Source organism: Maudiozyma barnettii, assembly GCF_903064755.1.
Source record: "Maudiozyma barnettii strain CLIB 1767 genome assembly, contig: KABA2_03, whole genome shotgun sequence".
In the NCBI taxonomy this organism is placed as follows: domain Eukaryota; kingdom Fungi; phylum Ascomycota; class Saccharomycetes; order Saccharomycetales; family Saccharomycetaceae; genus Maudiozyma; species Maudiozyma barnettii.
Genome location: NW_024545240.1, coordinates 642,875 through 657,490, shown reverse-complemented (window position 1 = coordinate 657,490; position 14,616 = coordinate 642,875). Strand labels below are relative to the sequence as shown.

At 34.8% G+C, this 14,616-nt stretch overlaps 6 protein-coding genes across 6 annotated transcripts; 2 read left to right on the top strand and 4 right to left on the bottom strand.

Annotated features, from left to right (window-relative positions):
* Positions 1-312: 312 nt before the first annotated feature.
* Positions 313-3,288, bottom strand: SIN4 (Sin4p; the record flags this gene model as incomplete). The annotated part of the gene is made up of 1 exon (XM_041549753.1): positions 313-3,288. One exon carries the CDS (start codon positions 3,286-3,288, stop codon positions 313-315), a length of 2,976 nt encoding a protein of 991 aa, XP_041405687.1.
* A 559-nt stretch (positions 3,289-3,847) lies between these two features.
* On the bottom strand, positions 3,848-5,224 carry YTP1 (Ytp1p; the record flags this gene model as incomplete). Its single annotated transcript, XM_041549752.1, has 1 exon — positions 3,848-5,224. The coding sequence occupies one exon, from the start codon at positions 5,222-5,224 to the stop codon at positions 3,848-3,850; it is 1,377 nt and encodes a 458-aa protein (XP_041405686.1).
* Positions 5,225-5,690: 466 nt separating this feature from the next.
* On the bottom strand, positions 5,691-8,108 carry KEX2 (kexin KEX2; the record flags this gene model as incomplete). Its single annotated transcript, XM_041549751.1, has 1 exon — positions 5,691-8,108. One exon carries the CDS (start codon positions 8,106-8,108, stop codon positions 5,691-5,693), a length of 2,418 nt encoding a protein of 805 aa, XP_041405685.1.
* A 762-nt stretch (positions 8,109-8,870) lies between these two features.
* LAP3 (bleomycin hydrolase) lies at positions 8,871-10,253 on the bottom strand (the record flags this gene model as incomplete). The annotated part of the gene is made up of 1 exon (XM_041549750.1): positions 8,871-10,253. The coding sequence occupies one exon, from the start codon at positions 10,251-10,253 to the stop codon at positions 8,871-8,873; it is 1,383 nt and encodes a 460-aa protein (XP_041405684.1).
* A 425-nt stretch (positions 10,254-10,678) lies between these two features.
* On the top strand, positions 10,679-12,217 carry NAR1 (iron-sulfur cluster assembly protein NAR1; the record flags this gene model as incomplete). The annotated part of the gene is made up of 1 exon (XM_041549749.1): positions 10,679-12,217. The coding sequence occupies one exon, from the start codon at positions 10,679-10,681 to the stop codon at positions 12,215-12,217; it is 1,539 nt and encodes a 512-aa protein (XP_041405683.1).
* Positions 12,218-12,940: 723 nt separating this feature from the next.
* On the top strand, positions 12,941-14,467 carry ZWF1 (glucose-6-phosphate dehydrogenase; the record flags this gene model as incomplete). The annotated part of the gene is made up of 1 exon (XM_041549748.1): positions 12,941-14,467. One exon carries the CDS (start codon positions 12,941-12,943, stop codon positions 14,465-14,467), a length of 1,527 nt encoding a protein of 508 aa, XP_041405682.1.
* Between the last annotated feature and the right edge of the window lie 149 nt (positions 14,468-14,616).

Genomic DNA, 14,616 nt, shown 5'->3' with positions numbered 1-14,616 from the left:
ATTTAAAAGATGTTGCTAGGAACTACGAAGATCAAACCATTTAATACACCTCCCCAAAACCTGAAATAAAAACGATAGATGTTGATCAGTTTCCTCGAGGTACAACTCCGTTGCTATTACAACGGAGCTAAATGTATGAAAATTTTTTAGCCACGGAACTTTTATTTCATTGCTGCGGGCACCCTCAAAGAAAGGGATACAACAAATGAACAAAAGAGTGACTCCTGATTACGTACATCAACTGATATACATGTTTATTATAAACAAAAAATGTATTTAGATGATATGATAATCATTTTAATAATTACATAATTAATGCTGTAATTCATACAACATACCCGAACATATACATGTACGGGTATACATGGTAGGCCATCTCTTAGTATGGATCGAGGTTGGGACAATGGTCTTATCCTCTGCGATAACATAGCCTGCTCTTGTAACTGCACCACACCTACTACAACGCTTCATCTTGCCATTTTCAAGTTCTTTAGGACTAAATTTATCATACGTAACACCATCGATTATCATTTGACTGAATCTTTTAGACGAATTCTGATCATCTGATAAAAGATTTACCACAACCCCCTTGGACAGAGGTTGTAACAGATGGGAGAAATCTGCTTCTAAAAATTCTGTATCTGTTAATCTCAATCCCGTAGTATCTGTAAAGTAGACATCGGACGGCTTGATATGAGAAATAACTGCATTACATGAATAGGCTACTAGGAAATCAGAAATTCTAGCATGAGAAGGCGGAACCTCAGCTTGTATTAACAATGAATATTCTCTCTTTAAGATATTATCCTTCTCCGATGCTGGTTGCTGTTCACTAAATGCTGTAAATTTATTATTCACATCAACCAAGAATGTCTCAAACTTTTCAAAGTTGACAGGTGTGTCACTCAATACCATACGTAAATATGTAGAAGATTCATTCAACACAGGATATGTAGTTTCTGGAAACTTGGATATTATTTGCATTATCTTTTTTATTTCATTTAATACAGATAATATTAATTGACGAGGCATTTTAGCTCCAAAGACACCTAGTACCAAAGTATTCTTACTTTCAGATGGGTTATTAACAAGCAACAACACCTCTTGTATTAAAAATGTAACAAATTTAACAAACCAATTGGCGATAGGAATCAAAGAATAAATCAGATCTTGTTTGGAGAACAATGTTTGAAACATTTTGGTGGACGCATTTGAATTCCCATTATTCATTTGTTCAATAGCAAACTGTAAATTTCGTGCTACACCATTGAATGCAAATAAAACATTTTTCAAATATAAAATAACCCTTGCCATTTGTGCTATTCTTTCATCCTTGAGTCTAGTACCAAGTTCAAGCTGCAATAACATTATCTTTTGAATTGGTCTACTAGATATCATCTTATCCATTATGTCCTTAGGAGCATCTGGAGAAACATTAAAGAATGGGTATAAGTTAGACATCAATGTCATTATAAAGTCTTTAGCTCTATCCTCACTAATTTCTGACAAATTTATAATATGTGATTTACAAGCCACAGAGAGATCCTCTGCAGATAATTGCCGATGTGTACTATTGACGAATGTGAACGCAAATGCAATGGCATCTAATTCATCCATGGAAGCATCTGTTAGGTCCGACCTCGTTAAAGTAGAAAACCTTGGAACATTATCTGTCTTTAATTTATATATAATACCCGTCATTGTCGGACTTAATCTTACCCATTCAATAGCACTGGATAATGGTATATTTCTAAAACTCAAACCTGTACTTAATGCAGAAGTCATTACATTCAAAAATTTAGATTTATTATTTTGGGACTTAATTCTTTCTCTTTCTTTATTCCAATCATTTTGATTAAATACATCAACACTACCATTATCATAAAAAAATGTCACAAAATTATCCAACAATTCAGTAGTGATATTTGAGACTCTCTTGTCCAAAAATATATCATGTCCATGACGTAACGTATAATGTTTCGATTTTATTGGTTGCATATTCCCACCGTTGATTGATTCAATACCTGGTTTCAAAACACTTAAGAAATCCATGGTCAGATAAGAATTCATCAATTTAAATCTCTTTATTAATGTCTTCTGAGTACCACATATATGATAAACAACAAGAACTTCTGCTGATGTGTCTTTATCAATTGCTGTCTTCGATAAGACGACGAGATCGTAAAATTTCAATACTCTTCCTTCATCGTCAATTGTGGAAAGTGGAACTTCCAAAATTGGTGTTACAATCAGTGTTGGATCATTTAATGCATTGTTCTTGTTCGCACTAGGTGTATTCCAGTTAACTAATACTTTATAGAAGCATATCTTCTTTGTTATCTTCGAATATCCGCTAACAAGTATACTTTGATCATCCTTCATAGGAGTAATTCTGGCAAATTGGAACCAGTCCAATTCTTTAAGTCTTTGGTTTTGAGAGGGTAAAAGATGTAAATTAATCTTTTTATGATCCTTAGAGTTTGAAAATTGATACCAAAAATCTAGTTGACCATTTCTTCTCACAGCCATACAAGCATATTTCATAAATGGAGGATAAAAGACACCACTTGGGGCTATTTGAAGTGCCTTATTTCTATAAACATTAGACGTTGAGTCAAATGCACAAAATTGGGATATAATGATACTCTTTGAGGAACTCAACCAATGGAAATCTAAAATACGGGTGTTATATTCTTTTTTTGTGTGTTTCCTTTCAATCTTAAACTCAGATTCTTTATCAATCTGTTGTGTTAAAGGTGCTACATGGTTATGGATCTTATAAATATTATCTTGAAACAGCATAGTCAATTTTTCAAACGTGGTGGCCCCTTCTGGACTTTGTCCTGCTATCAGCATAGTCATGTTACCTAGTTCATCACAAACAGCTAGCATATCCCCTGGAAGACTAAACCAGTTGTTCCAGTGAATCGAGGTAATGTTATAAAAGAAATGATTGCTTGATTTACTATTCGATGAGGTTCCATTTGAAGTTGTTGTAGATTGAGGAGGAGAACCACTACTACCTGCAGTGGTAGAGCTTCCGACTGTAGCTACAGCTGTAGCAGTAGTTGTATTGCTGCCGCTAGAAGCTAGTTTCTTATTTCCACTATTTGTTGAAATTTCATGTAATTGAGGGTGTATCACATATTTTGCAGGTGGATGAAATCTCCAATTACTACCATTAATATTTTCTAAAAAGGTTATACATAAGTTACCTTTTGTCGAATTAGAGTCGCTGTATGCAATGATACCATTCTTAGACCAAGACACAGGGTGTTGATCAAGCATATTTAATGGTGGTTATTTTGACGTGAGAGTATGTTTCAAATACTATGAAGTTATATTACACTAGAATAATCGAATAACAATTCTTATTCTATTGCCGTATAAATCGCAGAATATTCTTAGTGATCAACAGATACTTAAGCAATAACTCTAATTGAAGTGATTCTAGGTGATTTGTACCTTTTGTTCCTTTTCTTCTTCTCTGTTACTGATTATTAAATTCTCAATGTGGTTATGTTTTTTTTTTCAATTTATTTGTTCTGCGTTGACTATTCGGAAAACTCATGATAGTTAGCATAATATAATAAGGATTGGGAACGAGTGAGATAACTTCAGGCAGTAGAAAGTGCTTGCAATGGTTGTGAAGAAGATATAGATATCTTGACATTAACTAGACAATCTTAACATAATTAGTATGTATAATGAATGAATATATACAATTTATAAGAATATACAAAATAAAATACGTATTGTCGAAAAATGAAAACAACTTCGAAAAGCAGAAGTGAATGAAATTATTCCACTATATAAAAAAGACTGTTATGAATTGTAATACGATTTTTTACATCTCAAAACTCTCTGATCTAACATCAATTGGGTCGTCGTTTATGTCTTCGTCGAACTCGAATTCTGCGGGGGTATCCATACCTTGCGTAGAATCAACATACTTATCTAAAAATCCAATTTTATCATGCCCTTCCGCTAGATAGACATAAAGATCCAAACAAACAAGGATCCAGAAGTAGACTAAGAATGCACCAGAAAGTGCCACTAAGATATATGAACTGTGATCTGCACCCAATCTTAACACCAATGTCACTTGCTCTTCGGTGGCTCCCATAAATAAGATACCTGCTGACACAAGACAAAATGGGGCAAGATATTGGAAAGATAATATTTCACCAGCGGACCTTTTGTCCCTTAACAAGACACTAATTTCAAATATTCTCAATGTACCTCCCACCATAAGAATAATCCCAAAAAATAAATGAACGTTAGTACTTATTATTAATCGTTGAGAATGCTGGGTCATTGACCAACCTGTAAAAATAATTAACAAACTTGGAATGAAAGTTCTCTTGTTATGTCTGCCTAAATAAATACCTAGGAGACCACCAGCCCACCATATAATACCCATTGCAGTGTGTTGATAATCATGCATAAACCATTCTTCTCTACCCCATCTATGTTCAGTAAATGTATTTACAATACCATATAAACACATAATCCAACTGTCGATATAATCTTGACTATATGATGAATTAGAATTTCTTAACCACGGAACCTGCAAAACCATGGAGTAAATGAACCCATATAGTACAAAACTAGATCCCATAATTCCGTGAGCTAAACATTGTCCAGTGTGACCATCTCTACAAAACCCAAACATTGAGACAGGTGCCAGACAAACTTTGACCCATCCTACAATAGTTGTAAACATCGACAAATATGAGTGTATCACGTTTAATGTTCTTTCACCAGTCGCAGTTGCAAATTTATTTAGTCTCTTATTGGATATAACCAGTTTAGTTCCACTACTCAACATACCAAAAAACAATGAAATACTAGTGAGCACTAGGACAATCCACGCTGCTGCTCTAGAAGTAGAGTTCTCAACATTTTCACTGTCCGGGAATCTTAAAATTATGGCTTCTAATAATGCATATGCACCGGATATACATTGAAATAAAACAGCTGTATGAGTCTTTTTGGCAAATGAATACGCAGTAGAAATACCTGGCAACATAAATAAGAAGAAAACTGTAGCAATCCAGTGGAATGACTTGGTTGCACCGTTCGTGATTTCTGGACTTGTCAACTCATCCGTATCATCCATACCCATCATGTGCATATCTCTAGGTTGAATAGCAATTACTGGTAAGATGAAACATATCAATAATAGGAGCAAATTATGTGCTCCTGCAACATTTTTATTCATTAGATCGCAATATATTTGGTTTGTTCTTTTAAAGAATACTATATATTATCCAATCCACCAATATCTTATAAGGTCTTTCAGTTCATTAAAACATATCACAATAGAACGTACCTTTCTATCCTTGAAGTAACCTGGTTCTCTGTTGAGAACCGAAATGAGGAAACGGAGATCGATTCAGTTCGCTATTTGAGGACTTTTGACTTTTTGCTGTGCTTTAACTTGTGTCATTTACTCCGAAATCCGCATAAATCGGCCGAGACGACGATAATAAGCAAACAAGTTATTCCATCTTTCGTACGTAATAGTTAACTAGACAAGCAGATTTAATGTTTAAAAGGGACTTTTATTATCCTATTTTTATAAAGAATGCATTATATAGTCTGTGAAGAGTTTAGTATATATTTTAATTTTTTTTTTAAATTTTGTTTGAGGTGATGATGGTTGAATCGTTATACTAGAATTAACACTAGTTTTCTTTAGTAGATGGAGGTGTTTCTGTATTATCATCATTTGGTACATGTCCTTCATTCTTATCCTCAAAATCGTCAACTTCTTCAAATGGGTTTGTTTCAAGGATCTTATCAATGCTCGTGTCCATGTTATTACTATTAGGTAAGATTTCGTCGCCTGTCGTTTCCTGACCGTCTTGATTAACTAAGTTATCTTCATCAGATAAATCAAAATCAAAATCTTCTAGTTCATCTGTCTCAACAGCTCTATTAGCTGAAATATTAGCAGGGTCCAATGTAGAATCATATTCGGAATCTGTGTCAATAATATCAAATTCATACGTTTCAGCTCTGCTTCTTCTTATTCTTCTTCTTGATTTAACAAAAAAAGAAAAATATAAAAGTAAGAAAACAACACCAATAATGAACACTGAAATGAAGTAATGCATTGCATCTCTTGGCGAGGATATACGTTTTGGTTTATTATGATCTAATGTCTCATCCATATCTGAATTATCGTCTGATGTAGTTGGAGAAGGTTTTGCTGTTTCCGATTCAGGTGTAGGATCTGTGGGTTCTGTAGTTTCCGATGGTTTCCCTGTTAATGAACTATCATCTAATGCCTCTCTATCATTACCAAACTCAAAAATTTTACTCTTTGAAGGATCAATAGATTCACCATATAATTTTAATCTCCAACTATTGACTTTGACACTATTACCATCTTGTAAAGAACGGACTTGTAATTTCCAATCACCAACACCAGATTCACCCCAATGAGCTACGGACATAAAGGACCAGTGTGGGAAACCTTCACCGGAATTATCTCTTTCTCTTTCGACACCCAAGTTCGATACCATACCAAATGGTGAGACTAAATCAATAACTACTTTACCTCTAATATCTGCTGCTATGTCAACTGTGACAACAATATGTTCAACAGAGTTCAAATTTGCTGCTTTTAGATTTTTTTTTGTGACTATAATTGTCGACTCTAAATCTTCAGCACTAGTATTTGTCCATTGATTAGAATATTTGGTTGGTGGATAAAACCATGCTTGTGGGTTAACATTGTTCCATTCTTTGGCCAATGATATCAATTCGAATGCGTCGATTTTACCATAACCATAACGGTGAGAATACATCTTGTTCAATGCCCCCATTTGTCCGTTACCGTCGCTATTCATTACTTCTTTTGAAGATAAGATTGATAAATATTGAACATCTCTCCATGTCAAATTAGGGTTGGCTTCTAGTAACAAAGCATATATACCAGCAGCCAATGGTGCAGCAGCAGAAGTGCCACCATGATGATCACTACATTTATCACCAATATCAGTCGAATGAATATATTCACCTGAACCAGATGAATATGTTACTACTAGAACTGCAGAACAACTCTCCGAATATGGCGGATGTAGACCTTTATGATCGATGGCGCCCACTGTGATAGAATATATTGAGTTTGTGTAACCATCATAGTTACAATTATCACCAAATGCACCACCATTCCCACTGGCGAAGACATATATGGCACCTTTCTTATCTCTACCATCATTGGTACCTTTAATAAAGGCCTTTTTCACTAAATCTGATGGTCCCTGTAAATGAGTACCATCATCAGCAGGTCCCCATGAACATGAATATATATCATTTATATCTAAAGCATACATCAAAGAGGCTGCTTCATCTTCAGCTGTTAAGTCACCAGATAAGATTCTCAAACCTGATACTTTTGCGTTATACGCAGCGCCAATACCACAAAATCCATTATTTTTCACTCCGGCAATTTCACCTGCACATCTAGTACCATGGTAATCATCCTTTAGTTTAGGTTTTGGTAAATTTGTATTATCATTGAAATCCCAAGAACCTTCTACACAAAAATTATCTTTCAAATCAGGGTTTTCATAATCTAGACCATCATCTACGATGGCTGCAACAACTCCATTCCCTGTAATATTATCATACCATAACTGCTTTACATTTATATCATTCCCTGGGAATGCAGGATTTATTAAATGCCATTGTTTTTCAAAATTTGGATCATTAATTTTCAATTTTTCTTCAGCTTCTTTTATTGGTAACATACTGGAATCCATCGGTACATCTGGGACAGGTAATCTTTTAAACAAAGTATTTTTTTGAGATGGTAAATCTTCAAATGATATAACTCCAGGTAAATCACTATGATCGAATCGTTTATTTAATATGTGTAATGTACTGGAGAAGACATAATGGTTCAATAGACCACGTACATCATGCTCAAATGTCCACGAAGGATGTAATGTTTGTAATTCTTCTCGTGTGAGATTAGATTCTATTGTAAAATATTGTTTTGAGTTATGATCCTTTTCGGGTACCTTTTCGGTCATACATACTTGTAACAGTAAAGACCATGTATAAATAGATAGTAAAGTTGACGTTCCAATCATTGTAGACTATATATAGCACAAATGTGGGTTTGGGTGGAGAAGAAGATCTACGGATGTATGCGATTAGTAAATATCAAATCGAATAATAGAAGTAGTAAATGTTTCAATAATATTATCACTTATCGATCTGTGTAATTGAAAATAATAATGCAATGAAAATGACTAAAGCATTAAATGCCAAAAGTAGTAGACAAAACAAAAAAACAAAACCTAAAGCAGAATGATTGTTAATGCCTATGATTTTATGATAATATGCTATTTATTATCAATAAATAAAAGGTTCAAATATGCTAGACCCTACAACGATCTTTATATATTTCAAATATAGGAAATAATGAAAAATTATGAACTTGTAAAGTTATTAATCACCTATAATAGTTACTTCTCAGGCTAAGTCGAAAGTGCTGAACTCAGATCATCAGAACTAAAGATTGATTTGTCTAAAACATTCCATTCTCAACATCAATTAGTGCTGTCATTACAAGTTCTAAATTCAATAATTATTAATTAATGGAAAACACGATATGGTTTCATTTTGTTACGTTTCCCGCATCTCGTCGTTGTTTTCTTGAATTTGTCGTTCGCCTTATTGAAGTTTCTTTGTTGCAACGGCTTTTTCTCTCTTTCTTCTGATTTTTTTCTAATGGAAAACAGGATTTGATGACATACTGGGTTTGCATACAAACTATTTCTATTTATATATATATTTAAACATCTGTAAATTTTGGGTAGACAATGGAATAGACAAGAAAAATAGGTGGATCAGTCTGCTAGTGCACCCATTGGGTCCCATAGTGGTAAAACAATCGCCGGTTCGGATGGAGAAACAAAGGCCTTGGCAAGTTCCTGTGGGAGGTCCTCCAAGTCAACAACGATCTGGAAACAATACTCTTCAAAGTATTGTTGAGTCATGACGTAGTAACCGTCCTTTCCTGAGTCTTTACCCCAGGAGTTTTCTACACGATAACGGACTGGAATATCTTTGCTAACAGATTCGTCCAAGTGACATGCGTTAATCAACATTGCGTGTGTCATTAAACTTTCGTTATATTTAATTCTGTTTTGCTTATCTTGTTTTAAATCGTAACCAATAGCTTTATAGTTCCATAATTGGATATCCATCACACCGTTTTTCTTATCCATATATTTAGGGGTATGGGAACCAAAGAAGACTGCTTTACCTGCTTGTAATCTACTGACCACCAATTTGGATAAAGTATCGTTATCAACATTCAAATATAATACATCATCGCCACCAATAACATTACCTAATCTATCGATCTTAATCAATCTACCATATTCATGTCTTGGATCATTAATCAAAGAAACAGGTAATTTGTTTTCAGATAGTTTCAAACCACAGTACTCTTCTGCAAATTGCAAGGGAGTGGATTCTAGTACATGGACATTCTTATCCTTATCTTGATATTCCCATTTAAAGGTTTCAGTTGGTGTCACTGGTGGAAATCCCATAAACATGGACATCATCTTAAAGATTTCCTTTTGCATATCTGATCTCATTGAGTTAACGATGCTATGATCGTCGGAAGATGAAGCCAATGCATCTCTCAATTGTTGAGCAAATTCTCTTAACTTAGTAGTTAACAATGCATTAAGTTTACGAGATGCAGTAGTAGAGTAAGTAGTATCGTTGTAAAGATCCTTAGGTAGCAGACCGTACTTCTTCACAATGTTAAGGAACATACTATATTGACCACCGTCTTCAGTTGGGGAAGTCAACAAATATTGAACCAAACGAGATTCAACAGCTTCATCTTTAGTACTAACAATTTGATCTAAGAAATAATTAGCCTTTTCCAACTTATCGTAAAAAAACAAATAAGCTTGAGATAATTCGAAATCCTTCAGGTTTAGTTTCTTAACCACATTGGGACGCAACTGATTGGTAGCAGCAAATAACCAACATCTACCTGAGGCCTTTTGATTAGTTACAGGGGTGACAGTTTCACCAGGTAAACTAACATTGAAGACACGCTTATCCTGAGAGAGTAAACGAGATTTATCTAGCAAAAGATCGTCTGCATTGTAATTCTTAAGAACTGTGGAGGCTAGACTGTAGGATAAATCGGTTTGGAACTCTTTATTCCAAGATTTCAATGAAGTAATGTTAACAGAGGAGGTCATTATAGTACGACTGAATATTTTAGAGAAACGACTTATATTGGCGAACCTCTTCATAGTGCTACTTATACATTTATCTCAAAAACCACTCCCGTCATTGGGATGAACTTCATTTAAAACTATCTGGGGGTGCAGAAGCTAAAGTTATTACCGATTGTTTAAGGAATTTCCAACAGAGATAAGAAATGTGTCAAAGGTTAAATTTCAGTCCAACCCGAAACCAAGTCATTTTTTACGAGGCTGAAACGATAATAATTCAATTCCACAGTTTTTCATACGTAATAAAGATATACCATTAAATTGATTAGTCATCGCAAAACTAGTTATCGTCAGATAGCTGTCTTACTTAAGGAATACGTCAAAAGATTTTTTTGGATAATTCAGAAGATCTGGAAATATTAGGTTTGAATCATAGGATCAGGCACATAATGTCGTTATTATCAGAAGAAGATCTGAACGATTTTATTAGTCCTGCTTTGGCCTGTACAAAACCAACCGAGATTAAACGTACTAAAGTAAAGAGTAATGTTAATGCATTAGGTGAATATGAAGTTGGTGTTGACGATGGTGAAGATGAAGTGTTGGAGAAAGTGACCATCACACTGAGTGATTGTTTGGCATGTTCTGGGTGTATTACATCAAGTGAAGAGATTATGTTACAACAGCAGTCACATGGCGTGTTTCTAGAGGCAATGTCTAAAAGAGATATAACTACAAAATTAGCAATCAGCATATCTCCTCAATGTAGATTGTCGATGGCTACTTATTATGGAATGGACATCTCAGATTTTGATAAATGTTTTGCGAACTTCTTTCAAAAAAGATTCGATGCTAAATATGTTGTGGGAACACAACTTGGTAGAAACGTTTCGATACAACAAGTAGTGAAGAAACTAACAGATTGGAAAAAAAGTAAAGAGTATGAAGTCGATTCAAGACCACGACTATCTGCTGCAGACCCAGGGTTTGTAATATATACTGAAAAGACCAAGCCTGATTTGGTTCCATTATTATTGAACGTTAAATCTCCACAGCAGATCACCGGTGCTCTATTACATGAAACATTTGACAAAAATCACAAGACAGAGACTCAACCAGATACCAAATTATATGTTCTTGGGGTAATGGCCTGTTTCGATAAGAAATTAGAAGCCTCAAGACCTGATAGTGCAGGTGAAGTAGATTGTGTTATTACACCTAAGGAATTTGTTGCCATGTTATCTGAACTGAATGAAATATTCGAGCAATATAAATCACCATCGGATGATATCTTAAGTGAGATGTGTCCCGAAGGATGGGACCCCGAGTTACATTGGTGTATTAACCATGGGAGTAGTTCTGGTGGGTTTGCATATCAGTATATTGTCTCTAGACAACGAACTTTATCAAGTGAACTTATTAAGGATTCGAAGATAATGAAATTATTAGGTAAAAATAATAATATATGTGAGCATCGTCTAATCAATGTCAAGACGGGAGAAACAATTGCGTCTGCAAGTGAATTAAGTGGGTTTAGGAACATTCAAAACATGGTGCGACATTTAAGTCGTGGTGGTCCAAAGGGAACCTCTTCGTTCCCCAAACGTCGTGTTCAGTCATTACGTAAACGTCAATCCTCTACTAATACTACTAGTACTACTACTTCTGGTACCACTACCGGTAGACTTGGTACATTAGTGGCGCAGCCATATTCTAGTGAATTCATTGAAGTGAATGCAGCCCCTGGAGGTTGTTTAAATGGGAGTGGGTTATTAAATGGGGAGCAATCTACTGTACGTAAGAGGCAATTCACACAACAATTAGAAGAAAGATTCCATAGTTCATTCACCATGGTCGACCCCTTAGACATTACACAATGGAACACTTCTGAAATTCTAGATTCTGATAGAGTTTATGAATATACATTCCATGCAGCTGAACCGCAAGATAAACAGAAGGATATTGTTACAGTGGGGAATACTTGGTAAATTTCATATATTCAAGATTACTGGAGCAATTCATACTGCAGAATACATGAATAAGAGATCTGTCATTTGCTTAGCTTGTTGTCATTCATACATATATAATGTTTAGAGTCACTTAAAATAAATGTGTGTTATATACATATATTTTTTCCAAAGCATGGCACCGCCCCTGTATAACACCGCTTGTAGTGACCTATCAATTTTATTGAGTGAGACCGCCACTACAGCACTGGTATAGCATAAATAATGTTTAATCGGGAGTTGCTGATACATAAACTTGACAAACACAACGATGTGTGTTCATAGACATATAATATATATCCACATATATCAATTCATTAAACTGTTTGTCTAAAAAGTGAACCTGTGAACTGGTTCACAGGTTCACAGCTCTCGATGGTCTCTCGATGTTGCTCCGCATCTGTTTCCTTTACAGAGCTGCGAGCCACGGGCAAAACAATTTAAGTAATGAATCGTTTGAGGGGCGAAGCGGGCTTATACGGACACACAGGGTGTGGATGGAGTGAAATATTTTCATTAGCTAATATATATATAAGGGTTAGTAGCGGGGGAGGTGATGGTCAGGGAACATGTGCATCGTTATTTGGTCTATATTTACCACAATTTTGGCTTAGTACTCTGTTAAAAGGTTTTACAATTCAGTTAATTCAATAATTTGATATATATATATACATCTGTTGTTATTAAAAAAGAAAGAAATAAGAGATGAGTGACCATATTGTTCAAATGCCTGTAGCATTTGAAAAGAATACTATAATAGTTGTCTTTGGTGCTTCTGGTGATTTAGCCAAGAAGAAGACCTTCCCTGCTTTATTTGGTCTTTTCCGTCAAGGTTATCTCGACCCTTCAACTAAGATTATAGGTTATGCTAGATCTGACTTATCCTTAGAAGATTTACATTCTCGGATCAATCCTCATTTGGGGAAACCTAACGGTTCAGCAGATGATGCTAAAGTCGCTCAATTTTTTAAGATGGTCTCTTATGTTCATGGTCCTTATGACGCCCCTGAAGGCGTTGCTAAGTTGAAGTCACATATTGAAGATTTAGAGTCTCAGATGGGTGTGCAAAAGAGTCATCGTCTCCTCTATTTAGCTTTACCACCAAGTGTGTTCTTATCTGTGGCTACTAACATTAAAAAAGTGTTATATGACCCACAAGGTATTACACGTGTAGTGGTTGAAAAACCTTTCGGTCATGATTTAAAGAGTGCTCGTGCTTTACAAAATGATTTGGCACCTTTATTCCGTGAAGAAGAATTGTTTAGAATTGATCATTATTTAGGGAAAGAATTGGTGAAAAATCTTTTAGTATTAAGATTTGGTAATCAATTTTTGAATGCATCTTGGAATAAAGATAATTTACAATCTATTCAAATTTCATTCAAAGAACCATTTGGTACAGAAGGTCGTGGTGGTTATTTCGATTCAATTGGTATCATTAGAGATGTTATGCAAAACCATTTGTTACAAATCTTAACTTTACTAACAATGGAAAGACCTGCCTCATTCGATCCTGAATCAATTCGTGATGAGAAAGTTAAAGTTTTGAAATCAATGGCTCCAATCGATCATAACGATATCTTAGTTGGTCAATACACAAAGTCAGAGGATGGTTCTAAACCTGCATATTTGGATGATGAAACTGTCACACCAGATTCAAAATGTATGACTTTTGCTGCTTTAAGTTTCAAGATTCAAAATGAGAGATGGGAAGGTGTACCAATCATGATGCGTGCTGGTAAAGCTTTAAATGAAGGTAAAGTAGAAATTAGATTACAATACAAAGCTGTCGCCTCAGGTGTCTTTAATAATATCCCAAATAATGAATTGGTCATAAGAGTTCAACCAGATCCGGCTGTCTACATGAAGTTTAACGCTAAGACCCCAGGTTTATCTAACGCTACTCAAGTTACTGATTTGGATTTAACTTACTCTAGTAGATACAAGGATTTCTGGATTCCAGAAGCTTATGAAGTCTTAATTAGAGATGTTCTATTGGGAAACCACTCAAACTTCGTTAGAGATGACGAATTGGATGTTAGTTGGAAATTGTTTACTCCACTATTGGAATATTTAGAAGGTCCAGACGGTCCAACTCCAGAGTTGTATCCATATGGTGCAAGAGGTCCAGATGGTTTAATCGATTATTTGACCAAACATAACTATGTCTTACATAGTATGGGTAATAGTTATACTTGGCCAATCACTAAACCAGAAGATGAAAAAAACTAAGACCTAGCTATGTTAAATCGCTACTTTAAACCTATTATATGAATAATTACGCTTCTCCCTATTTTATTTGATCTCTTTATATATATATATATATATATGATATGATATATATATATATATATATGCTATTTTTTATATGAATTAACATT